The following is a 25486-nucleotide window of genomic DNA, read 5'->3' as shown; positions in this document are numbered from 1 at the left end:
GGTTGCAGAGACGCGGGTGTGCGCCGGGTTGCCCCCGTGGTGGGGCTGGAAAACTGATGGGGTAGGATCCCGAGATTTGGAACGGCGTCCCTGAATTCTTGATTCTCTTGGTAAACAACCGCTTAGGTGATTCACTGCTTGTTCGCTCTCCTATCGGCCGTCGTTTGTTTCTAGACGCCATCGCGTTCCGTGATTCCACCTCGTTTTCCGGTCTAATGGCTCCACCGGGCTAACCGTGGATAACGTTGCTACTCGAGGCTCCCGTTCCTCTTTCTCTCTGTTTATCTTTTATTCGCTTTTTCCTATCGTCGACCACTTCCCCTTGGTCCCCTCTGGTACCAAGCTATTAGTACCTCGAGTACGTGTAAATTGGTAAGTATCTGTACTCTCAATACATGGATTTGAATAGTACGTGAGCTATTGAACGCAGTCTGAGGCCGTGTTCGAAGTCTAAACAAGTATTCGTATCGTATCATTCGTAGAAAAAGGTTTCAATGCGATCGACGCTCCGAAAGTGATCTCGACGTCAACGATAAAGAACTCGATGGCGCCTCAGGAAAGTCTGGAAACGAGGAACTTGGTACGTACTTAAGATTCGTACAACGTGGATGCTGTTACGTTAAAGCTACCGGCGTAACGTTGATGCCGTCGTCCCGACGAATTTGTACATTCCACGGGCGTAACGCGTGAAAAAAGTTAGCGTCGGAAGGGTCCTGCTCGCGAAGAGAGGAACCGCAGAACCATCGCGAAATCAAAGGTCTGACTAGTGTCTCGTTCGCGCATCTAGCGGCGGATCCCGTCATTAGCGCTAACAAGGTTGGCCCGAGGCTACAAAGGGGACTTCACCCTTCGCCGGAGCAACCTCTGGGCTAGAGGTGTGTACATGCACGGGCACGTGCTGGAATGAACGCGAACGGGGTGTGTGCAGGGGGGGAGGGGAGGGGGCTGTAACTCGGTTTCTCTTTGGGTCGAGAGGGGATAATAAGATCTACGACAATCAACTCAAGAACGACGATACCGACGTTCGAGTGAACACCACGAAACGCCGCAGTCGATGATCATCGACCGCTACAAGGGTGTCCACGTCTCTTTCTCGTCGACTTATATATTGCTATTTACTGATCAATTTGTAGCCACGGTCTTCTAGGTTCGTTCGCGTGTTCGTCTTGTCGGTGAATTGCAGTTGCCTGGCTTCGTTTGACGCGTTGAGCAGAGGGAAGAAATGGGAACAGCTAACCGTAGTGTAATCGATGCGAAATGCCGTTGGAAACGGGGAACGGAGAACGTGTATAATGCGAAAAAGCTGCTAAAGTCGCATCGTTATTGCTCGTTATCTGCTGTTGATCTTCTGCGATTATTAAATGGACAATATTTTGAACTAATAAAGAGTTGTTAAGTGGAATATTTTTTACAGTCTATAGCGGTAAAAGTAGAGTGGAAACATATTAAATATTTAGCAACATACAGGTACATAGAGGAAATATTTACTTCAATATAGTAATTAATAAATATTGAATATTCTGACAACGGTTTAACTTAATCAGTGCATAAAAACATTTAATTTCATTCTGTGCTACTTTAAATTAGTCGATTTAAATATTTAAATGCTTTTTAATACTCGTGGCGCCATCTCTTCGAAACTCGCTCAAACTGGTCGCACATGATTACCGACAAGGAAGTGAATTATTTCTCAGAAATTCAAAATTTTGTTTTCCAGCTAATAATTTGAAGATAACGCAAGAAATACGATCCACTGCTTCCACTAGTTAATAAATTAAGCTTGGAAACACGAAAATTTATCAAAAATCTTCTTTATCCTGTATAAAACTTTATGCAAAACATTAAAGTAAAGAAATTCAACTGTATTCTAGTTAAAAACGCTTGAAATATGTATTATAAAGTTTTGTGAACTGAAACAGTTGCAATTCTATGCGTATAAATATAAATTTTTTGTTTTTTCAAAATACTTTGCTTCGCTGTTGATAAATGTGCGCGAGCAGTTTCAGCACTTTTCGGAGAGATGACGCCACGGGTCGATCAGTAGTTTACTTCGCTGTCGATAACGGTGCGCGAGCAGTTTCAGCACTTTTCGAAGAGATGGCGCCACGAGTAACAAAAATAAAAATTAGTAAATTAATTATTTTTACAATTAAACATAATCAAACGCAATCAATATAAACGAGAGGCAATGCGACTGAATAAAGCCACTTTTTGCTTTTTTACTGGTAGCTTGCATTTGATTTAGTGTCGAATGGTTCACGTATATATCTGTTTTAGTAGACTGATAACAGTCTGCAATATGTGGTGATTTTAAAATGATTCAGAATCAGATAAAGGTGAGTAATAGCGGCTTCTTTTTGTGTCTCGGATCGTACGTTTAGATCAGTTTAGTCAAGTAATTGAGTTACTTCGTGAATAACAACTGGTTTATTATTGGTTAGTTATTGGTTAGTCAACATGAATGAGAAACATCGAGAGATAATAGATTCATGCTACGACGATGTTGTACCTAATATAAACATGGACAATTTGTGGCCGAAATTGTTAAGAAACAAAGTTTTCAACAGGGACGATGTCAACGTTCCAGATTGGGAGGTAGGAGCATGGCCTGTTCGAGTTGATAGTTTCAGAGTAGCCAACTTTGTTGAGACACTTGTATATACATGCATCTTTAATGTTTTCCACAGAGGAGCCTCAAAAATGAAACCACCATAGGCGATATATATTTGACGATAAAAACGAGAGGACCATTTGCATTTAATCGGTTTCTCTTGAGCTTAAGGGAAAGCGGTCATGATAATTTAGCAGATATTTTAGAAGGAAACAGAGTTATAAAACCTAACAACGATGTAGAAACAATTCCAGTGATAAAAGAGTAATAACATTTTAAATATTAATTATTAATTCAAAATTAGTTTGTAATTACATTGTATACTTTGTAGCATTTTTTCAAATATTTTTTGTTGCTTGAAAGGGCAGGCAGTGAGTTTTTCCGTAACATGCAAGAGTCCGAAGAACCTCTACAAATTCAAGTACAAAAAGCTACAAAATTTTTGGATGGACCTGCGTACACCAATATTCAAAAGTATCCGATGCGTAGTAATCCTCGCGGATTGGTCTTAATAATAACAAACATCGTTTATAAAGATTTAGATCCTAGAAAGTCAGCGGTGCACGATGAATCTAACTTGAAAGAACTGTTTAAACAAATGGGTTTCGAAGTTATTTGTCACCGTAATTTAACAGGACAGGTGAACGCATCATGTTCAAATTTTGAGAGGAAGTAGCAATACTTTTTATATGATAACAGTTCATTTTTCAATCGTTTTAAAGGAACTACTGGAGAAGGTAAAAGAGTTTTCTGAACTTAAACAATTACGCAGGGCTGATTCATGTTTCATTATTATCAGTGGTCATGGTAATATTAATACTCAGTACGAGGTCACAGAAATAAAAGGTGTTGATTACGATTCGGAAAGTAAAGCATACAATTATAAGACTGTTTTGTGCAGAGATATCTTAGATTATTTTACTGCGGAAATTTGTCCCCATCTTGCAGGGAAACCAAAAATTTTTGTCTTTCAATTATGTAGGTGAGTATTCAGAAAAACTGTACATGCATATGTAATATGTACAAATATATATCACCAATATTTTGTTAATCTTTTGAGTAATTATTTTTTAGAGGAGAAAAGGTACAGAAATCAGTGAAAGAACCTAGACATACAACAGATATATCCAACTTTAATTCGTCCAATATGATGAATGATATTAGAATTAATGGTAAAGAAACAATGCGGAATTATGCAGATATGCTTGTCGTACATGCTACTCTGCCAGGACACGTTGCTTTTCGTGATAAAGTAACTGGTAGTTGGTTTATACAAATTTTGTGCGAAGTATTTATGAAATATGCTCATGAAATCCATCTTCAAGATTTGTTAAACATGGTAAACAAACTCTGTTAGAATATCAGTTATGTTATATGTATATGTTAGGTATTAGTTACAATGTTAATCATTGTTTAATTTCTTCTTAGGTTGATAAAAGATTAGAAATACAACGGACGATCAGAGAAGAATGTCAAACGTTAACAGTAACATCAATAGGATTTAATAAACATTGTTATTTAAATCCTGGTCTTTTCGAAGAAACATGATTTGAAGTATGTATGGGTACTTGCCTAAGTATTATCATATTACGAATATTCATTGAAAACATTCGAGTTGTATTATATTTTTACTATATTTTATATTGAAATATATAAATTTTTTATACGTAATTTGCATATAATCTACTCGCATTGCGTAAGTATTTTCCAAAAAACATCCATGAATAAGTTATTGCATACTTACTTTGTCGGTGTCGTAATAATACGTCTCATAATAAGGCCAAATAAATAGTGATGTAGGTCAACAATAACTTATAACACTTGTATATTCATATACCATTTATGTATGACTTTTCTTTCTAATTCTTCACAACTAAATAATAAAAGAATGAAGCGGATTGATGATCGCTGTCAATGTGTGCGATGCATAATATAACGCACCGTCAATGTTTTTTTTATCACCATGAAGGAGGTAGCTGCAATGTTGGTAAAACATTAAAATAAGATTAATTGGAAAGCTAAAAATGTCATAAATAGCGATGTAGGAAGTAAGTCCATCCAGTGAAAGTCTAGAAATCTAGAGATGTTTGGAAAGTAATACTATATACAAAAAGACATTTGTCATACCTCGATTTATGTTCTAACAATCTTACAGCTGTAGATTACAAATTATATGCTTAACTATATTCTAAAGTCGCAAATAGATGAAAAGATAGACGTTTCACAACACGTTTGCATCTATTTTCAATAAGTACGCCACACCATGTAATTAAATAATTGATTTTATGGAAATGAAAAAAAAGATCATACATATATATGTAATAGAAATTTATAACTGGACATGGGGGAGGGAGGGGTAGGGGATAAGATCTATCCAAACCCGAACCATTTCAATTTTTGATCAGCAGGAAAAACAGTTGTAGTTAAATTTCTTGCGTGTACTTTGTCTTATACATGTACATATATTTATAACATTTTTTTTTTTAAGTGTGTAGTGTAACTATCATTAAAATTCGTAGTGTCGCTTTATGTTACGTTTAATATGACTTAAATGAGTAAGTCAATATCAAGACGATCGAATAAAAAAAGATAATCATTCGTATTTTTTATCGAAAATTCGAGAATGACATTCCCTTCATCGCGAACGTTTTCCCTTCGCCGTTTTTGTTTCTTTTTTTTCCAATACCATCTACACGTTTGATCTGAATGAAGTGGAGTGGAGTGGATTAACACATATATACGTAGCGTTTAATACAAGGACTGCGCATTGGAAGAGCGTGGTTTTTTTATCTTCTCCAAGTTCTTGATTACCAAGTCATGCAAAGAACAATAGCGATTACGAACTTCACACATCACTAGCCACAAGCTCACATATTCCTTCTCATCTAATTCTTGAACTGCTCTTCTATAATCACTGATGTGCGGGTATTTGGCAACTTTACTAACAATCTTCCCTCTAGATATAAAATACCTAACAAAAATCTTTGTATAACTATCTATTATGCATACGTATATCTATTTATTTTTTTCATTGAAATGATAAATAACAAAAACATCGTTATTAAAGTTACCTCGATATTTGATCGAAAAATGCAGCTGCTTCACTTTCAACTGATTGTATTTCAGCAAGTGTATCCTCCTGGATTGACACACCAAAGTTGTTACCATCCTCAATTTTTGGAATCAAAAATGAAATCCACATTTTCAGCTAAAAATACAATGATCAATGTAAACAACAAGCTTATTATAAATTACTGCATATGCTTTATTAAACATGTACCAAATTAGAATCTTCTAACAGTTGTCGAATATAAGGCTTAACTATGTGAATGAGATCGCACAATGGTTTGTTACAAGGTACAGGACCATTTGGTAATACCATCACTTTGGTTCCACTAATATCATCTATACTATTGTCTGTTTTCCGTTTCTTTGTAGCGGACTCATTTACGGAATGATTGAGAACAATAGGATCTGGAATGGGCACATTTAAATCTTGATGAACATCTGATAATTTTCTATTGCAGAAAGCAGGTGTTTCCAATAATTCGTTTAATTTGACAATCTTCTCTGGGAACCCTTTTAGCAGCAGTTGTTCCGCCTAAAAGAAAATTTATATATTTATATAATCGCGAGTTTGCACAGAAACTAATTGGGATCAAAATACAAATAACCCAGTAACAATATTTAATCGATTACCTTCGTTTTAAGAGAATCCTTATATTCCTGAACCTGTAAGTTAAACTTCACAGATTAACAAATTAAATAAAATAATCACGCTCGATTGGAAGTCAGTATTTTGATTTAATAATACAAAAATAGATATACATATAGATAAATGAAGTAAAACTCATACAAATAAAATGCTTCGCATACATGAATTATAATACATGTCTTTATGCCCTTGGAAACGAGTTATCTCTTACAAATTTCAAGCTCGCGATCTATATGTACGATTACAACGAAATCTGGATAAACAAAATTGAAATTTCGATACAACAATAGAGACTGCAACACGCAAAGCTACAATTTTGCGTAAGCATTAAGATAAGATGACTGGCCAAGGCCGACCATTAGAAATGCGAATAAACCGATGAACCGGTGCGCTCGAATATTCGTACATATAAATAAGAAGTATGCTGAAAACATTCGTTAACAGCATTAAATATTAATTAGAACGTAACGATGCCGGTGAACCAAACGCTAAGTTAACCTAAACATTCTTACTTGCAATACACACATGGTATCAAACGTACAGCGAGGGCTACCTAATTTGTTATTTTTGTTCCCAGTCGTTGAAATTATATCGTAAAATATTTTACCTTTTGCGCCGTAGTATCCGCCATTATACACTTCATAAAAAAAAAAACTTTGTAAAATATAACCACACTATCTCTTTGTTGTAACGTACAACTTCAAACAGGAAGTCGTGGTGCATATTCTTACTACGCCATCAAATCAGAATCTGTAACGTTAATGCAGTTATGACAATGTTCTCCAGTTTCGAATTTCTGTTTGTCCGCTAGAAATTCATTTTGTCTATCGAGATCGAGTCAAAGATTGCGCAACTGGTTGATAGAATTATGATAATGAAAAAGAAAGAAATATTTTAATGAGATTCGCAGCAACAGCACAAAATAACAATTTTATTCTTTATTTTTTTTTTTTTAGGAATCGTGCATTTGTATATATTTCTTTATACGCAGGGTGTACGCATGCATGTTATACGTATGTTAATAAAATATTTCTTTTTTAATTCGGACAATTGAAAAGTCTAATAAGAATGCGAGATTTAATATGAGAACATGATTAAATAAATTATTAATTACGTTCGTTAGTATATGTATGAATTAATCGTTTACTTAAAAGTAGAATATTTTTGTTCCAATTGTACGACGGATGAAATCAATACTCGAATATAACGATCTACGATGGTAATATTAAATAATTTAAGAAATGAAAAGGTAACGAGAAAGTATAAACGTTCACGTAATTGAATGTTATGGATATATTTCAAAACAATTACAGATATCTGTTCTTTTTCAAGATAAATAGCATACAATTTTGCAAATATTGAAAAATGTATCATTCAACATCCGTAAGATAAGTAAACCAATAAAATGTATCATTCAATTATATTAACACTGCATATTTTGTACATCGGAATTATTGTTCTAGATAAGCAAAAAAAATTTGCTGCACGTAATTATTCACCGCTACGCATGTACGCGCACGGTGTACTCTTAGTATACTTTACATGCATACGTTTAAGTAAAAGCCAAAAGAAAACTCTTCAATTGGATTATTTTGAAGTCGACGAGTTTGAAATTATCCATTAGCAAATGGGGTCGTAAAAATGCCGAGAACAAATTTCTACGTTACGTAACGAACGAATATTGAAAAACGAAATTTAATTTGATTTCCAGTGGCACAAAATGATAGTTAACGACGGTAATGATAATAATAATTGTAACAAATATTGCTGTTAGAAATATATATTAAATAAGGCTAAGTGAGTTTTTTTGCTTTTTGGTAAAGAGTATCGACGACCTTCCCCATGCTATGTATAGTGTCTAGTGCAATCTCATAAGTCTTATCACGAGGAGTGTCTTCGAAAACGATTAAAACTCCTTCACCCTGATCAAGAACGCCTCTCAACTTTTTATCCAAAATCATTTGTGAGAGTTTCTTCTCTACTTGCGGAAGTGGTAATGATATGCAGGACGCAATATGACTGACCTAAATTAAGAAACGAAAAGAAATGCATTGAATTTCAAATAAACGATCTATTCGAGACTATTTGATCGAATTCATATGAAAAAGTTATACCTGTACACGTGAATAAGGTTCGACTAAGCGACACAAGTTTTGTTCAAGCATCGCGTCGTAAAGAGAACCAAGGTGAGCGCGCACAATTACATCCTCCTCTAATTCTTCGCGATATTTTTTTACGGCAGTCTGAAAGTCTGCCAGCGAACGTCGATGACTTGCGTCAGCAACTGCCCGCATTGCATCTAAATCTCTTCCAGCGTATTTAACAGCTAATTTTCCTGACATAATCGATTGAACATCTTCGGGCGTGCGTAACATAATTTTTGAGAGGAGCATATATTTCAAAACGGTTAGAGCTTTTGGGCTTTCCACGCTGTCGTATCTGAAATGAATTTTAAAATAGTTAAACCGTACGAGCGATTCATTCAGTAATTTATTATTCGAGGAGATAATTTACCCTTCAAATGCTTCATAAAAATAGGAATATGCGGTTTTAAAATCTCGTTCATCCGCGGCATGTAGAATCCCTGATTGTAAGTCTAATGCAGCTTGCATCTTAGGTGGACAATAAATTGCATTGGCAGTTGTTCTAGCACTGGTAAGAGCTGCTCTTGCTTTTGCTAAATTACTCAATGCGTGATAGGTTTTACTTTCCAATAACTGAACTTCAACCAGCAGTTGTTTGTCGTCCAACTTCTTGAGTTCTTTAAGTAAGGCTGATCCTAATTGTAACGCTTCGCTGTACATACCAGTATCGAAATACAATGCTATTAAACGTGCTTCTAGAGATTGCCTTAAAAATGTCCTACGTTCTTCTTTTGCCCATTCTATACATTCTTTGCATAATTGGACCTGTTGACAAAGAAAGATGTTGAATTGTACCGTGCATAGAAATTTGATAAAAAGTATTAAGAAATGAGTACCTCGATGCCGATACCAGCTTCTAAATCCAAGAAGAAGTCTACTAAGGATCGCACAAGCTTAGCAGCTTTTGCTTTGCTAATTAAGCTGAGAAATGGTCTGGTGGCTTTAATCAACTCGGCCAATTCTTTCGCTTTCCCCTCTTTTTTATACAGTTCACCAAGATGCAAAATACCTTGCTCTTTAACGCGAATGTTATCCTCGTCATCCTCCGTAACGCCGATACTTGGATCGGATACGATTTCATTTAAAAGCGAAATACCTTCGCTACGGTTTGTCATTGAAACTGCTTGTGCACGTTCGAACAACATCGCACCTGCCATATCACAAACGTGTGTTCACCACTTTAAGAATAAAAACTAGAAAATAGTTATAACCTCTAATTTTTTCCCCCCCCACAAACAGTTGATGATCCCTTGTTCTGTGAATAAGGGATCAAATTTAATAAATAATTTCTAGGCGTGTTTTATGTATAGAAATTTAAAAACAATTCGCTTCGATATATTAAACTTTGTTCCAATACGCTTCTGTGCACGGTTTAAAAAAATGTTACAAACGTCTTCTGTTTTGTCACTTTATTCGTAATCCGGCTGAGCCTCGAACCACAAAACACATGTCACGCTACTACGTGAGTCAAATCAACTGTACTGAGCGTGAAAATTTTCTGATGGTACAAAGACATTGCCTTGTATTTTTTTTCTTATTTTTTTTATTGTCATCAATTCTCGATACATGGATATGATTTAAGTGCCATTAAACGTAACATACACGATTACATTTTTCTGGTAGCATTAACAATTTGTAGCTTATTCTTTTTTTTCCATTTTGCAAGTAATTTCATCGCGAGTGTGAACGTGTAAACGAGAGGGATGAAAAATATAAGACAGAGAGAGGGAAAGAAGAAAGGAAAGAGCGAAAAGATGTAATATTATAATGTACATTTGGAAGATTCCAGATCGAGATTGCTGTATGTATACGATTTATAAATATTTGTGTAAAATGTATATTTTCAATTCAATTTTCTTCTTGTGATGCAAAACAACGCAGAAATATGTCACTGGGAAAGGAATCCTTAAAATTTATAATTACTCTGTAACTTATGAAAAATAGTTTGTGTAATTATTGTTTATACATGTGTATAACTTGTTGCTTTTCCATTTTTAGCGATTTAAAATTAGATGCTATTGTTCACAATTATAAATAGCTACAGTCTTGTTTGCTTAAAAATGGACCAATGAGTGGGCCCATCAAGCAATCAATTATTCTGTTACTGTATTGTGTATTCTACTTTATAAGGTAAACAAAAAATATGCGTTGCCTTTATGCGTTGATCTCTTAAATAAGATGATAATATACACATATAGTGCACTAAAATAAAGGGATAAATTTTTAGTAAACACAAATGTCTCTTTTAAAACATCTTATACAGTGATTTTTACTGTTACGACTAATTTTGTTTAATAACACTACAATGTTGGAGTTTACCCCAGCGAACATTAATAATCAAACATTATACAAGTCTGTTTATCACGATCGTAAGTTGTAACTTATATATGTACTTGCTTTTATTCTAATTAGACAAAAAATAATGTTTCGCATAATATAGTAGAATACATTTTACAGGCAACAAAACACGATCCAATTTACCCTTTCAAATAGCTCTTTATATAAATCTATGGTTTTTTCCAATCTGGTTGTTGATTAGTGCTATAAACTTGGAAGCAAAAGTAAATACCGATGACAAAACAACAAAAATAATGTGTGCGTGTATCTAGTAGTGGTAGTAGAATGTGTGTTAACTTTGTTTAATTCTGTTACAGTATGATAATTTGACAGGTGTTTATAAATTGATTGCTGTAGCGATTTTCTTAATACTTGCAGTTTCTGAAAGTGTAAAATTGTACTTAGGATACCTTGGAAATCTTGGTGGAAAGGTATGTAAGATTCCATTTTATTTAAGATTCAATTTGTTTTACACCTATTTCTTGTACAAGGGTGTTCAAATTATTCTTGTTAGATTCCAGAATTGGCAAGTTGTTGGGTAATCTTAATATTAATACAGTTTCCCTTGGTGATGTTTCTCCTTTTTGATCATGAGACATTATCTCATTATAGTGAAATGGTTGTTAGTTTTTTCATGATTTGTCTTCTTTTAATAGAAATTATTACAGGTATGATTGCTTTAAAGAATTTGGCAGATCATCATGCTAAAGTATTTTACTTGATGCATTTATATGATACATAAGGTAGGCTTGGTGTAGATTGCCTGTAAGTAGCTTGGATAAAGATTTATTTTTTAATTGTACATACACAATTAACAAAACTATCTGATTAACACTATACCTAACATGTAATACTGTGATTAATAATAAAATGTGTAATTGTACTAAGATTCAGTCTAAGTGGTGAGTTTTATAAAATAACTGTATCGTTGATACATTTTCTCGTAAACGTACTAAGTAAGTTTCCATATTGTTTATAATCATGCTATTCCCATCGGATTGTTTATTGGCAAGCGCTCGTAAAAGTTGTGTACGTGTAGGAGCCATACGGGAAAGAAGCTGTCGACAGAGATTGAAAGTTGTAGTAAAGAAGTTTAAGCGGAAGAAATAATTTTGCACACAGGGAAATAGAAATATACAATTACAAATAGTATGGACAACTAGTTATTATAACTATTTATTTCAAAATTTTTAATTGTCATGTGCTCTTTTTGGTAAACGAAGACTTACGTCGAAAAGTTGTTGTGCCATCCAACCGTGATAAGGTTCTAAAGCTTCTTTATAAGACTTTTTTAGAAATGCTACTAAATCTTCTGTTGGCATAAATGTTTTAGCATCCTCGACAATTTTCTCAAGAAATAATAAAATCATATACAATCCTCTGTAATTGGAATTTCAATTTTTCTTTAATGGATCAGTGAAAGAACTAAAATACATACCTTGTCAACCATACTAGAGCATCGGTAGCAATTAAATTAGTTTCAGTATTTTTTTCATTTAAAATCATATCTTGTAAAGTTGTGTTTCCTTCCTTGTTCTCAGCATATTTGGTCGCAAGTTTCTATATTATATTCAATTATGTGCATATGTGTATTAGAACGTATAACTAGCTTTTCAAAATACTTACATCAATGTTGCGCTGCATATCATATTTAACTGGAGCGAATATTTTGCCAAGTTTTTCTGAAATACTTGTTCATCACTATATTTTTAAGTTTTGTATAGGTTATCTGTTGTTTGTGAAAATATCTGTACATACCTACAATTCGTACAATGCCACGTACCGCGTCCAAAAATTCTACCGTCTTTATCTTTTCTTCTACAACTTCTGGAAACAGAACTTCAATTTCACTTGCAAGCGTGCACTTTTCGTTGTTGCTTGAAGGGGACAGCATGATTTAACACTTCAGAACTGATATATTTATAATAAAATCCTGTTGTAGTTTCGAAAGTTAGTTTTAATTGCGTGTATTTTCGTTACTTGGATATATTTGGTAAATACTTTTAACAATGTGGCAGTATTACGATAATTCATCTGTATATATATGCATTCTCGAAGTTTCTAAGTGCAAACAAGGTAATGTTTCAAATGTATTTCGTTCGTTTGTTCCTTTTGTAAATTTTTGAAGTCTTTATGCTATTCTTACGTTATTCTTTATCAAAAGAACGTTGCGCATGAAGACAATGCGTTACATAATCGCAATGACGGCAATATGCAATTTTTTAATAGATCATCTACTAAAATAAGCAGTGTTTAGTACGAATATTTAAAATATATTTTATACTTAGAGCGTCCCTTGAATTAATTCAAGGAAGATCTCTTGTCTAGCAGTACTATCTTGTAATATTAATTTTTACAATTTTATTAATAGCATCGCACTTTCAGTCTAACTATATCTACAGATTATTATCATAAATAAGGCATCCTATTTAATTGTACCACAGATAACTTTATGTTATCTTACGTACAATATACGGACGAATATTGATACAATTTGTCAGTTGAAAATATTATCGTACTAATTTTATAACCATTATATGTACTGTACACATTGTATGTATAATATAGCAAAGTTGAAAGTCTAATTTTATAGCCTTCGTTCATTCATACATTTACATTTGGATTCGCACAGCCGTCAGTGTACGGATACACGCATGCATACACATATTTTTTAATTTTATCGTTTAAAAATGAATTGCATAGGGTATGATATCTTTTTACGTGCAGTAGGAAAAATTTTGCTACTGCAGTTTTTGCAAAATCTGACGAAAACTGAAAATCTTTTATTTTCAACTAAAATGCATTGAAAAACAAGCTTGTGCGCGAGTTAAATGACAAATAATACCTTCAATTTTGCATTACAAGAATCGAGATGTTTAAAATAAACGAACAAGAAAAATAATGCTTGAGACTTACAGTTTTATTTGTTCTATCAAGTATTATTTTTTTTATCCATTCAATTACTTTGACTTTTTTAGTAGTTACAAAATTAGGGACATTACTTTTCATTCAATTACCGGGTACATACATACATACGTACAAAACACCAATAATCACAAGCCGAATACATATTGAACTTAGTTATCTTTGTCTGAATTTACGTTAGCGACAAAGCATTACCGTTAATATTAAGCGTAGACGCTACGTGGAAATTACAAAAGGGCAAGGGGTTTGATATATCGATTTTGTTGGCTCGATTTTGGCTATAAAACGTGAAATCCTGTTAAGATTATAAAGATTCTAGAAGAAAACTTCAAAATGCTGTTGGAAGAGGGTGTTTGAGAATGTTCCCAGTCGAATCTTCAGCGATGAGAGTCAAGGCGGTAACATAATGAGGCGGAGTCGATGGTACTAAGGCCTCTAAAGGTGGCCGAGAACCTGGAAATTGTCGAGAACCGACTACCATTCCACCGGATGTTTCTCTAAGTTCTATTACCCTTACTCCAAAACGTGATCTAACGACGTTCCTGTAGCCAAAGAGAAACGTAAACGCACACATATAAATATCGTTTCTTAAGGAATAATAAAAGACGATAAAAGAAACGAGCATGAAAGTACATGGACGTTATCGTACTGTACATACCTTTTCCCATCGTAATCGATATCATGGTAAGGTCGGTTATAAATGTTGTCCATCTCGCTGTTGAACCATCGATGATAGGCGAGGAGTGCTGCACAAGACGGCGACCAAAATGTTCGATCAGTTTGCGAATTAGAATGTGTCTGTTCGGGTGCAGGTTGTAGGAGGCTCTTGGAGAAGGATCTGTTGAGTTCTGGACTAGCGGGTGCGGATAGCCTGCCTTGTAATCGCGAAGGACTTTGAGTAGACGAAGGACGGGACGTTTCGGAAAGCAAGCGACTTCTTCGAGGACTTGCCAACAGAGGAAACGGTTCTTGTATCGTGACCGTCACGCTGAGCGGTCTACTTAACGCGATTGTTGTGTGCTGAGGATCTCTTCGTAGAACGGGGTTCCGATTGAAATCGATTCCAGCTGCTCCGACAAAGACACGGTCAACGTAGTCGAATCCGCGACCCATTATGCCCTCGCGAGTATGTCCAAGATCGAAAGTGTGTCCTAATTCATGGAGTGCCGAGCCAAGAGTGGTGGCGAGACATCCCCCGTGTGTACCGCGATAATTACTATCGTCCATCAATTGTTCCGTATCGATGAGCGTCTCATCGAGGAATCTAGGTAATACTTGAGCCATGCAGGTGGGCCATGTGTGAAGACAAGCCGAGCCAAATAACGCTAATCCACCGCCACCGAGCGCGGCGTGCCCTTGAGTTCTCGCAAGCGTGTCCTCGTGCGTACGTGGATTCGGGGCGCCTTGATATCTGGTGCAGGAGAGAAAAGCGAGGTACTTGCGATCCTTCGACGCCAAAGGGCCGGTCATTAATTCTCGCGCGATCAATTCCCAAAGTTCTCGTTGATTCATGCCACGCGCTCGATCGACGTCGAGCATGCTGTGCATTACCAAGCACTCGGCACCATCCAAGTCCCGTTCTAATTGAAACGTTTTCCTTCCGTAACCTGCCTCCCATAACTTTTCGGCGGTGAGGGTTTGTAACAGCCGGGCCCCGAGACCGATTCTTGTCGCAGCGCTTTCCGGCGATCGATCCTCGTCCCGTGGTCCTTGGAAGTATCCGTCGTGTCCAGCGCAAATCACGTAGACAGGAGTTACGCGTAGCCTCGTTGTTCTCGGTTCGTGGATCAAAAGCAGCCGTTTTTTTTGACCTGCAACTACTAATTCCAGCTTATTTGGACCCCGCGCCAATTCTACTATAGCACGAAATTCACCGGATACGATTGGCCATTCGGAAGTTTGACTTTGATTCCGTACAGTGATGAAAGTATACGCTGGTGGCGCGCGGCCTCGTATCAGGGCTAAACTGTAACACAGGCTCTCGCCATCCGTTACGTTTGTCACCGATATTTCCTCTAGATTTTCATTCCCCATGGATTTGCATTGTCGGCTATCCCGCTCCAGCGGGATTTGTATGTTACTTTCGTAAAGACATCTACGCTGGTATCGTTGCTGTTCCTGTAGCCGCAGTTGCTGCTGCTCCTGTTGCTGTTGTTGTTGCTGTTGTTGTTGTTGTTGCTGTTGCTCGCGAAGAAGACTTGCCAGATTTGTGTCTGCAAGTACCTGTAGGGGTTGCGTGTTTTTACGTTCAGTTTCAGATGTTGCAAAACGACGACAAAGATTACGACACGATGACGCCGTTATCATCTGACACGCCGATGCCGGCAGAAGTGACGGGGACTGTAACGGTGACGAGCACGATGACGACGACGACGATAATGGTGATGATGGTGATTACTGATGACGACGAGGACCACAACCATTAACATTATGACGATAGCGACGACTCTTTTCATGGATTCGCACCATTTTTTGTAGAATTACGAAAGCAAACGTACGGTTCTCTTTTCTCATTTCTTTTCCGTTTAAATCTGCTCGACGTACAGCTTTTATTTAAATATAGTGGAAAGCAATAATAAGAAAAAACGTGACCGTATCGACATACATAAAATGGTAATCCCAAGGAAAGTGCTGCGATCTCGCGGTGATTTAGAAAAACCCCGAATGGAGATAGGCTCTTCGAAGTTTTGCTTTCCTCCCGTCTTTATTTTTCTTTCTTCGAACCGTACCGACACGCACTGGTCGTGTAAAATTCCGGAAAGGATAAGACGAATCGATCGTGCGATTCGTGTAATCACCTTGAATACCAACGAACGGTTCTATTGCGAGTTGGATAAGTACATAATCAGGAGAAGAGGCGTACGTGCAACCGCTAACTGATGTGCGACCGGCGAACAAGATAATGTGTCAGTTGAGATTGATTAAGCTTCGTTTGAAAGGGGAGAAGCTCGTGTAGCCGACGTCGGGAAAAAAAGAAGAAAGAAAAACAGTTACGAATCGGAGCAACGATGTGTATCGATAGAGAATAATAGTATTTGCGAAATTTGCATGGATCAGTAAAGGGTGCGCGTGCATCGAACAAGTAGCTGTTTCTCGATTTCAAACGTTCCACTTACCATTGTACAAGAAGCAAGCCGAAATAGCGGAGGTGTGTGTTAAAAAGGAGGAGAAAGAAAGGAGGAACTAGCCAAACGTTCAGCTCCAGCCGGCTCCGTACGTACGGAGAGAAAGACTGTGGCGCCGGGTTGTCGCCGGACGACGAACGGCGGGTTGCCGTACTATGGCGTCGTTGCAGCGGCGCATGCAGTCGCGCATCCGCACTCGCGTTCCCCTTCGTTCTACCTTTCTCCGTTCTTCTCTTTTCTCCTCTTTCTCTTATTTCGCATAAACAACACCACCGGCTCTCCCACTCTCTTTCCCTATTTTTATCTATTTAATCATTAACGGGTCTACGGATTTTTCCGTGCATCCTCCTTCAAATATATTACCAAGGAGCCCTTATGCATTACTTAGCCCCTGTACGAAGGCAATCCGGCGTGCACGTCATTGCGGCGGGACAGTTGTAAACAGGTAAATCATCGTTTATTCGTTCGAGTACGGTTTTCTTTTCCTTGTAAACAGGAGGATTGGAATTTTTTCAGCAAAGATGATTCGAAATCGTTCTACTATGGAGAGGAGGATGAGAAAGAACGGAATCGCATTGGGGTGGATCGTAGCGTTTTTAATTAAACGTTTAAATGGTTTCTGCGTTACCGGCTGCTTGGTGGCGGTTTGATGGCGGCCGGTTTATCTAGCACCAACCAATACCTAATCTTCAATTAATGTACCCTACCCATCCACAAGCTTAATGCAGTGGTTTCATTGTCGCTATATTGATTTCTTTGTTGGACGGGCGGACTGCGAACGAAGCCAATAGAACGTCAAAGTAAACCGTACGTGATTCCTTGAATACAAAGCTTGCATTTCAGTATCACATCAGATACTATAAAAGAGAAAAAAACAAATTTCGAGTCTTCGTTAAATGAAATTCAGCTATTGAATATTTAAAGGGTAATCTCTTCGCGGATAAATAAAAAATGTGTTGCGACGAATACGCGGCTTGTTTCAATTTTCACAGTGGTTTTATGTCCCGGTACCCTGCTGCCAACATCGATCCCTCTTCCTCTTTTGCGCATAAACAAACTTTGCCAGGGAACTATGTTGTAATGCAGAAAAACTGTGTCATGAAACTACCGAACAGTAGTGTAGCAGGTAAATGACGCGACGTAGGTAATGTTTTATTTCTGAGACGATTTCAATCGTGATGCTTTAACATTCGATCGACTAATCGCATATGCGCGTGATCACGAGTAGTGTAGAATCCGTAAACCGTGTCAAGGATGAGTAACAAAGATGCTTATACCGTAATTCTAACATCGTTACAAGATGTTCTCTGCCAGTTAATTAAAGTCACTTTGCTCTCGATATCGTTAGGTGTGCGAATGCACGCGAATGTTAGGTGTGTTCGCCAATGATTGCCTTCGTAATCGTAAACAACGCGAAGCATCACTTCTGCTGTTCTCTAAGCTTCGGTTTTCCTTTTTCTTCGTCTACATTTATGGAGATATTGTTATATAACAAAACAGAGAATGCGAAGCATACGATTCCAAAGCATAACGCAAAAAAATAGAAACATTCGGGGCGCCAGAGTCTCGAGCAGCAATTACATTCGCAAAGCTAATCGAATGTAAGTTGTGTACGTATATACATGTATATACATGCGTATAATATGAAAGGATACAAAGCAAATACATGGCAAGTATCGTTATCGTGGGGTTAGCGACCGTGAAAGTGCTCCCGTGTAAAAGTAGAACGACAGTTTTTCAAAATCGTTGCGATGATTGCGTGCGCCCACAAGTGACCTACTTGACGACCGGTCGTTGCACCGTACCTCAGTTTCCTCGGTTGTTGTGGACCTTTGTCCATTCTCGAATGAAAGGTACTCTCGCGCGTTTACATGGCGAAAGAAAGTGCGATTTCAGTCTAATCAACAATTCGAACGTCCGCGATCTCGTTTGCATCTTGGACATGCGATTCGACGCTACGATAGCGCTCTTATAGTTTCATGCTCTACTTAGTATGCGGGGAAGTAAATAGTCTTGCAACGCGGATCGACGGTATTATAAAGGTTGCGATCAGAACTTTAGAGGCGCGCAAGATACACCGTGGTACAGATGGATACCAGTTAGAGTATCGAGGCGAAAGGAAGAAGAATTCGAGCTTGTTTACGTTCAAGTTTCGCACGTTTCACGCGCATTCGCGTTCGGCTCTCCGACGCCCGCAATGATCGGCACGCGCAATAATTCGGGGGCCCTCGAGAAGGCTCGATTTCCGCGCCTTGAAATTTCTGTATCTATATAGACGAATAGCTTGGACGCTGATTCGAATGTTACAGATACCGTAGATGTGTCTCAGATTGGAAAGATCCGCGAAATACTTGCTCAGCTCGGCAATGAGTCAACGCTTGTCAACTATTCGATTGGTCGCTGTTACGCTAATCTGCTGACATACCAGAACGTTGGTTGACGCGTTCACGCGCGTAAGTACGCGTTGCATGCCTCTCGACTGGAGAACGAGCAAGAAACGGACGACTTTTCCCACTGAAAACGAGGTCGTACCGAAAACCAAGGCTACGTTTCATATCATTATCCGTCGTGCCTTCGTTAGGATCCTTCCGCGAGGAGAAACTATTTATTTACGGATGAGATCGTTGGTCGTCCCGTTCTGTTGGATAAAATAACTTTTCCCCCGTCGATCGCGTTTCAACGATGCGTAAGATCCCCTTGCTTCGACTTGTTAGTTTCGTTTAGTCTTTTACGGCACGGTTGCGCACACGAGCGACAGCATCGCGTGACATCGTTGAAAATTGCTGTCAAGTTCGATGCTCGCGATTTCTGCGATCATCGAGACGGAATTCAATGCGTCTAACGATAAGACGAAAACATATGTACATACGAAAGAAAGCGAGACTACGAAGGTAAGCCGGGGAGAACGAACTACACCGGAGAGAGTAGGCCAATGCCAGTGTCAGCGACACGGCTAGTAAGTGTCTGACGGTAAACCTGATCGTGAAAACAGAGAAACGAGTTGCACCGATTATATTTGTCTCCCCGTGATTTGTTTCGATACGATCCTGTATGTTTCTTAATAACGTATCTACGCAACGCTCTGCACAAATGGTCCAACATTTCCTCCTAATAAATTTCATCCACTCTACTTCGATTCTAACACTTCAGCTAACACGCGACGCGCTAATGACCGTTCAGATTTTCTGTGCTTTTCTTTCAATGGCATCCATCGCGTTATCGAGACGCGATTGCACCACGAGAGATCATTGCCACGCAGAATTCGCGGTGAATACGCGACGATTGCCGATCATCCCAAAGATGACGATCGTCTCTCTAAGCAGTGCTCGATATAGATGACTCGTTGGTCGAGCGATCGAACGGTTGGTTGGATGTGGATCGAGTTAAAGTCGCGGACAATTGCTCGTCGATTTTCAGTCGGTATTGGTAACAGAGACTTTTCGAACGCGGGACGCGTGAACGTGAACGCGATGTTTGACTCGCCTGTTTAGCACGTACGTAACTTACGCACTAGGTTAGTAGTCGGTAACGAAGTATAGTAAAAGGAAGAAAATCGGCTCACACGCGAGAACGCCATGTATGGAATTCAAGATCAAGCAGTTACGCGGATTACGACACGCGAACAAACGATTTTGAAACGATTTTGGCATTGAATCACACGACACGTTTTTTTAGATGCGATGGAGAAACAGCTTATTCATAAAAGGACTCGGCGCGATCGCAAATAAGGTTTCCTGCGGGACGCGTGCGAAAAGGATTCCGCTCGAGAGGTTCGTTGAACTCGTCCTTTGGTTCGATCTACGAGCGTGCACGTTGACGTAAGGATTTTTAGCTTTCTGGATTTCTGAATCAGCGTGCGTCCTCTGCTGAAGGATGAAGTGGAGCTATGAAAGGAAGGAAGAACGGTACCAAGCGTGGATGATGCTTTTAAAGCGACAAATCGTTGGAAAATGTTGGAACGAAGAATCGACTTAACTTTGCTGAGCTTTATGAACCTGTTACTATGTTATGCAATTGTTTAATTTACCAGCTCGATATTAATATTTGTATTAATGACAATGTGATTTCTCGTTCCATGGAAGCACAGAAGACGATAACGACGGAATAAATCGAAGACGAAGGGTGAAGGCGTTGGGAAGGCAAATGCCTAGGCGATCACCATTCACTAATAAGTTGTTTCTAAATAGCCTGGGTGTTTCACTTTCGACGGCTCCGGAGTAAAATTCATTCGAGTACCCGAGACGTCGAGGATGACGGTGTATTCGCGGCGTGTCAAGGACAACGCGTCTATCGTCCCATGTGTACTTTCCTGAGAGCCAAGAAAATCTCTACTACTGCCGTATACGAGTGTTCCACGAGGCAGCAGCGGGAACGAAGACAGAGGCGAGCACAAACCGTCCCCCTCGGTTCTGCTCGCTTCTGATCGTTACTCCTTCGAATGGTTGCCCGCAGAAACTTGTCAGCGATACGAGGATTCAAGCTCGAGCAGTTTTATCGGCCGCTTAGTCAGGATACGTGTGTTTGTCCAACAAGATGTCAGCCCAGGGACGGGTTCTATGATCAATCGATGCGAATTATCCGATCGTAGATAAAAATGTAAATGGCGCGGTGTCGTCGTCGCGGAACACACTCGAACGTTCCACGACGAGCGGCAAAGAGTTTGTCCTAGGCGCGCGGCTCGATAGAACACGCGGGGCGTGCGTGTGCGTCGGTGGACCTCATATCGAATCGGAAACAGGGAAACAAGGGGGAGAAAATATCGAGGCTTGGTGAGATCTTTAATGTCCTCACGTCCTGGCAACGATCTTGCGGAATTAGGCCGGCAGGGTCTGTCGCCGATGTCCTTGACACGCTGAAAGTGAGACCAAGCCCGAGTACGCGCGCGCGCGCGCGCGACCGCGCTCGCTAACTTTAATGTCTTACGCAATCGGTCGTAGGTGTATCATTGCGAGCGTCAAAACTTCGCGTATCAGCATCAGTACCGGGCATTCTTCACGATTACGTCTAACGCGACGTGTCGTCGTCCGTTTCTAGCCATCGTCTGGATATCGTGCGCTATTGGAGGACACGCGCGCGCGCGAGGATCACTCGGTGCCGTCACGCAATTTCTACGTGGAAAGATGTAAATGATGATTTAGCGGTTGGATATAGATTAGCGCAAATGTTCTGGGGTGAAAGTAGGGAACGGATGTGTCGATGTGCAGGCAGAATGTCAACGGTCCTAATTGGCCGTCTCTTATTCTCGTTACACCCCTATTTGAATATACAGAGACGAGGCAAAAGGAATTGTACCGCTTGTGTATCGAAGTCGTGGATGGAGATGAAGTACGATTACAATCTGGACTTATGCCCATGTTTTTGGTGACGAACGCGGTACATACGCGTTACACGTGTGTACGCGCGTTGTACGTGTACGTGTGCGCTCGTATGTAGTCGAGCCGCTCGATACGTAGGCGCCAGGCGTCTTGACGCTAGTACTGCAGATGTTTTCAACCTGTCGTATTTGTATTTTTCCTCAGCGAAAGGTATCTTTTATGCAGCGATTACGTGTCGTCGATGAACGTAATTAGATATAGACGACAGTTTCTGCGATACGCGCGAACCGTCAATTTAAATGCTGTTGAGCGTGGTCATGGTATCCGTTTAAAATGAGACAAGGAAATAATGATTTAGACAAGTTTCTTCTTATTATCGGCGATACAAAGTGCTCGAGTAATTGCGGCGATTAATAAAAGTGGTATCTGAAAATGAATGAATAATGGAGCGGGTATATTCCGCAGATATTGCCATCGATTCAAAAATAATCAGGTTGATCGGTCAAGGTTACGAAGGCGCATATGTATATACGTACAAGTGATTTTTATTCTTTTCTCCATACGTACGTGTATTTTTTTTTACGTACGTGTCTCTGCTATTACGTGTAGATAAATGAAAGCGTTACGTCCCAAGCCAGACTACGAAGAATTCTCGCAATACCTTCCGAACAGGTTTAACGATGGTCTCCAAAATAGTTTCTCGGTTCGTAGTTACAAATTACGGTCCCCGAATTTGCCGTCTTAAATGATGAAAAAGCCCGCCGGGCGTGAAAGCGAACTCTCTAGATGCAAAGCAGCCGATTAGATTTTTAGTAGAAACGTTTAATTTTCGCAATTGATAAAGGGTCGACGGGACGAGGCGATAGAAAAGAAATTGTCGCGTCTCTATGGTGTACAATGTCTAAGCGTAAATGAACTCTGCTGGTGTTGGTTCGAGGACGAAAAATAATTTCGTTAAGTAGACAAGTAAACGCGGGGTCGTCGTACGAGATGGACTGATACCGATCTCGAGTGTAACCTAACCAGCAGAGGACGGATGCTTGGCGTGCTCTATTCGCGTGTTGCGTTCCCTGGATTCGCAGTTCACCCGGCTACTATTTGCATTCCTGTCGAATATATCGTCCATTGTTCGACGGTTGATGCTCGACCGTGAAATGGAAAAGATGATGAATTATCGCGGTACGCGATAAATTACGCCTGTACTTATAATAGTAAGCAATGATTCGAAAATACGGTCGGGGAAAGGGAAAGTGGTTTGTCGAGGTTGGTCGTCGAGAGCAACGTCTGTCTCGCCTTACTTCCTCCATTATCCATCAGACATTAGCCATCCTTCTTTTGTGATCTTCTTGAAAAGATAAATACATCACGCTTTAAGTACTGCCAAAATGATCGTAACCGCGCGCATCAAGGGGAGGGTCGCTTCGTTAATGTAACCGTTTAATGGCGAAAGGATGTCCTCGAGGGATGCAATGCCCACGATAAAGATCGTGAGTTGTCTTGGCTAAGTAGACGCTGCGTGAAATTTGGGATTTCCAAGCTGATTCAATGTTGAGAGAGCAGGTCGAAATCGGTGAAGCGGATCAGTCGTCGAGGTTTCGCGTGTGCTGAACAGGGGTAGTTGTATTTGCGAAGGCAACAAGGTCTCCATCGAGGGATCCCTCGAGGAATGGCAGGCATTGTACAAATCTGCGGAGGAGATCTCGCTGGACAGACGATTTCGAAGGACTGCACTTCTACTTTTTCCATGGTTTCGTTGTCCTTGCAACCCTTGCTCTCGTGCTATGCCCAACGCCTCAGTGACTAGGTGGTTTGCACCGATACGACATTAGCCTTCCTGATCGCTAATGGAACACCACCGAATAACGAGTTAGTTACGGTGTATCTAACGGTGCCCGTTCACGCGTTCCATGTCAACTAGAAAACACACTGTTAAATGGAACGGTGAATCGACTGCCGTCTCTATCAAACATTACCTCTATGATACATTACCTTTTCAATTAAGATGATTGATTAAGAAGACATTAGACGAGACCGGAATTGTTATTTTTTTTCAACGACGAGCATACTTTGTACTGTTAATTATTAGAATGGGAACGAGCGATCGTCGAACAGGACGTAATCGAACTGTACAATTTCGAGCGCTGAATCACCCTTTACTTTGTATCTGAATAAATGTAGGTCAATTTTTGTCTACCCTTTTTTTCCCCATTTTCTTGCTTAGCTTTTTGCTCGTCTCCTCTTTGCACCGCGAGAGATGATTCTCGAATAATCGATGAACTTCCTTCCAGCCGTTGTCTCGCGTTTTTGCGTTGCAAGCTTCACGCTGCATGCTGTGTAGTTTATTAATTTCTATGCACACGCGTGCATACGCGCAGGGGTAGATGTTAGACGCGTCGATACATCATTTGGTTTCGTGTCGTGGTTCGTATTTCGTTGTCAGATCGGTAGAAAGCTTCGGTAGAAAGACTCAGAAATTGCTGCAACATCACGATTTTCGTGGAAGAGATAGTTTGAATCGACATTAGACTCGAAGCGGCATTACGTAAGGGGCGAAGCAATGAGTTTCGAAAGCACGAATAGGACCGTGCGGACGTGGACACGCGGGTCTATTTAATTGTCACGATGGACTCGCGACGCGGGTTTCTCTCTCTCGTGGCGATATTTCGGCGACAGAAGAAGCTGGAACATCGAACCCCAAACCACGGATGAGTGCTATTCGTGATTGGTGGTTCAACACTCGACACCGTACGCCATACTCTCGAAACGAGGTTATAACCAAGGTTACCAAACGGAGACTACCCAAATACCCAGATACATACGATTATGGCGGTCCGCTTCTTTTTAATCGAATATTTTTATTTGACACTGTACTTGGTAAACCCTCGAAATGATCCCTCGAGAGTTATTTTCTTCTCCGCGACACGGAATGCGAATCACGAAAAAGAACGCGAACCATGTCGCGCGGCACGCAAACCGAGTGCAGATGGAATTAACACAAGTGCACGCTGCCGTATACGTTATGCATATACCTCGAACGATGATTTAATTGCCACTTGTTCAGGGTTAACGTTCGCCTTTTTTTTTCTCTCCCTCCTCTTCTTTTTTTCTTTCTAGAACCGGAACGATCGCCGGATCGTGGAAGCTGGTGTACGCAGAATTAGAGAATTTCCTTTCTCGGAACGAGCGAACCGCCGCGGTGACATAAGTACGCTGATAAATGATAGAAAGGACTGTGTGGAAATAATAGCTAATAAATCAAGGCAAAGTATGTAGTAAAGTGAGCAGAGAAAGGAAACGCAGCCGTAATATTTCGA

General features: G+C 39.4%; 6 protein-coding genes across 6 annotated transcripts; 2 read left to right on the top strand and 4 right to left on the bottom strand.

The window, feature by feature from the left end:
* The first annotated feature begins 2288 nt into the window (after window positions 1-2288).
* Dronc (Death regulator Nedd2-like caspase) lies at window positions 2289-4273 on the top strand. The gene is made up of 7 exons (XM_076901600.1): window positions 2289-2336; window positions 2442-2595; window positions 2688-2875; window positions 2975-3251; window positions 3334-3593; window positions 3686-3950; window positions 4040-4273. The coding sequence occupies exons 2-7, from the start codon at window positions 2458-2460 to the stop codon at window positions 4157-4159; spliced, it is 1248 nt and encodes a 415-aa protein (XP_076757715.1). The 5' UTR covers window positions 2289-2336; window positions 2442-2457; the 3' UTR covers window positions 4160-4273.
* Window positions 4274-4728: 455 nt separating this feature from the next.
* On the bottom strand, window positions 4729-7125 carry Reg (proteasome regulator gamma). Its single transcript, XM_076901452.1, has 5 exons — window positions 6934-7125; window positions 6311-6343; window positions 5892-6212; window positions 5683-5819; window positions 4729-5582 (listed from the first exon to the last, which is right to left on the bottom strand). Exons 1-5 carry the CDS (start codon window positions 6967-6969, stop codon window positions 5360-5362), a joined length of 750 nt encoding a protein of 249 aa, XP_076757567.1. The 5' UTR covers window positions 6970-7125; the 3' UTR covers window positions 4729-5359.
* Window positions 7126-7604: 479 nt separating this feature from the next.
* Rpn6 (regulatory particle non-ATPase 6) lies at window positions 7605-9926 on the bottom strand. The gene is made up of 4 exons (XM_076894800.1): window positions 9307-9926; window positions 8841-9235; window positions 8441-8765; window positions 7605-8350 (listed from the first exon to the last, which is right to left on the bottom strand). The coding sequence occupies exons 1-4, from the start codon at window positions 9625-9627 to the stop codon at window positions 8120-8122; spliced, it is 1272 nt and encodes a 423-aa protein (XP_076750915.1). The 5' UTR covers window positions 9628-9926; the 3' UTR covers window positions 7605-8119.
* Window positions 9927-10665: 739 nt separating this feature from the next.
* Window positions 10666-11549, top strand: LOC143425603 (transmembrane protein 17B). The gene is made up of 4 exons (XM_076898541.1): window positions 10666-10839; window positions 10928-11031; window positions 11125-11238; window positions 11322-11549. The coding sequence occupies exons 1-4, from the start codon at window positions 10776-10778 to the stop codon at window positions 11547-11549; spliced, it is 510 nt and encodes a 169-aa protein (XP_076754656.1). The 5' UTR covers window positions 10666-10775.
* LOC143425596 (pleckstrin homology domain-containing family A member 8) lies at window positions 11289-12859 on the bottom strand. The gene is made up of 5 exons (XM_076898529.1): window positions 12566-12859; window positions 12434-12489; window positions 12246-12367; window positions 12037-12187; window positions 11289-11865 (listed from the first exon to the last, which is right to left on the bottom strand). Exons 1-5 carry the CDS (start codon window positions 12699-12701, stop codon window positions 11698-11700), a joined length of 633 nt encoding a protein of 210 aa, XP_076754644.1. The 5' UTR covers window positions 12702-12859; the 3' UTR covers window positions 11289-11697.
* An 853-nt stretch (window positions 12860-13712) lies between these two features.
* LOC143426288 (uncharacterized) lies at window positions 13713-17002 on the bottom strand. The gene is made up of 3 exons (XM_076899641.1): window positions 16849-17002; window positions 14391-15955; window positions 13713-14274 (listed from the first exon to the last, which is right to left on the bottom strand). The coding sequence occupies exons 1-3, from the start codon at window positions 16849-16851 to the stop codon at window positions 14061-14063; spliced, it is 1782 nt and encodes a 593-aa protein (XP_076755756.1). The 5' UTR covers window positions 16852-17002; the 3' UTR covers window positions 13713-14060.
* Window positions 17003-25486: the final 8484 nt, after the last annotated feature.

The sequence above is a fragment of the Xylocopa sonorina genome, chromosome 1, assembly GCF_050948175.1.
Source record: "Xylocopa sonorina isolate GNS202 chromosome 1, iyXylSono1_principal, whole genome shotgun sequence".
In the NCBI taxonomy this organism is placed as follows: domain Eukaryota; kingdom Metazoa; phylum Arthropoda; class Insecta; order Hymenoptera; family Apidae; genus Xylocopa; species Xylocopa sonorina.
This window is presented reverse-complemented; position numbering and strand designations above follow the sequence as displayed.

Excerpts from the sequence above, each read along its gene's own strand:
- Dronc (XM_076901600.1), top strand. The coding sequence starts at position 2,458 with ATGAATGAGAAACATCGAGAGATAATAGATTCATGCTACGACGATGTT. Across the intron at positions 2,596-2,687 it reads TCAACGTTCCAGATTGGGAG|AGGAGCCTCAAAAATGAAAC; the intron begins GTAGGAGCATGG and ends TGTTTTCCACAG. Across the intron at positions 3,252-3,333 it reads ACCGTAATTTAACAGGACAG|GAACTACTGGAGAAGGTAAA; the intron begins GTGAACGCATCA and ends ATCGTTTTAAAG.
- Reg (XM_076901452.1), bottom strand. The coding sequence starts at position 6,969 with ATGAAGTGTATAATGGCGGATACTACGGCGCAAAAG. Across the intron at positions 6,344-6,933 it reads CGGATACTACGGCGCAAAAG|GTTCAGGAATATAAGGATTC; the intron begins GTAAAATATTTT and ends TTTAACTTACAG. Across the intron at positions 5,820-5,891 it reads TGTTAGAAGATTCTAATTTG|CTGAAAATGTGGATTTCATT; the intron begins GTACATGTTTAA and ends TTGTATTTTTAG.
- Rpn6 (XM_076894800.1), bottom strand. The coding sequence starts at position 9,627 with ATGGCAGGTGCGATGTTGTTCGAACGTGCACAAGCAGTTTCAATGACA. Across the intron at positions 9,236-9,306 it reads AAGCTGGTATCGGCATCGAG|GTCCAATTATGCAAAGAATG; the intron begins GTACTCATTTCT and ends CTTTGTCAACAG. Across the intron at positions 8,351-8,440 it reads AACCTTATTCACGTGTACAG|GTCAGTCATATTGCGTCCTG; the intron begins GTATAACTTTTT and ends TTCTTAATTTAG.
- LOC143425603 (XM_076898541.1), top strand. The coding sequence starts at position 10,776 with ATGTTGGAGTTTACCCCAGCGAACATTAATAATCAAACATTATACAAG. Across the intron at positions 10,840-10,927 it reads CAAGTCTGTTTATCACGATC|GCAACAAAACACGATCCAAT; the intron begins GTAAGTTGTAAC and ends TACATTTTACAG. Across the intron at positions 11,239-11,321 it reads TTGGAAATCTTGGTGGAAAG|ATTCCAGAATTGGCAAGTTG; the intron begins GTATGTAAGATT and ends TATTCTTGTTAG.
- LOC143425596 (XM_076898529.1), bottom strand. The coding sequence starts at position 12,701 with ATGCTGTCCCCTTCAAGCAACAACGAAAAGTGCACGCTTGCAAGTGAA. Across the intron at positions 12,490-12,565 it reads TGGCATTGTACGAATTGTAG|AAAAACTTGGCAAAATATTC; the intron begins GTATGTACAGAT and ends CAAGTATTTCAG. Across the intron at positions 12,188-12,245 it reads GCTCTAGTATGGTTGACAAG|AGGATTGTATATGATTTTAT; the intron begins GTATGTATTTTA and ends TTCCAATTACAG.
- LOC143426288 (XM_076899641.1), bottom strand. Across the intron at positions 14,275-14,390 it reads ATCGATTACGATGGGAAAAG|GAACGTCGTTAGATCACGTT; the intron begins GTATGTACAGTA and ends CTTTGGCTACAG.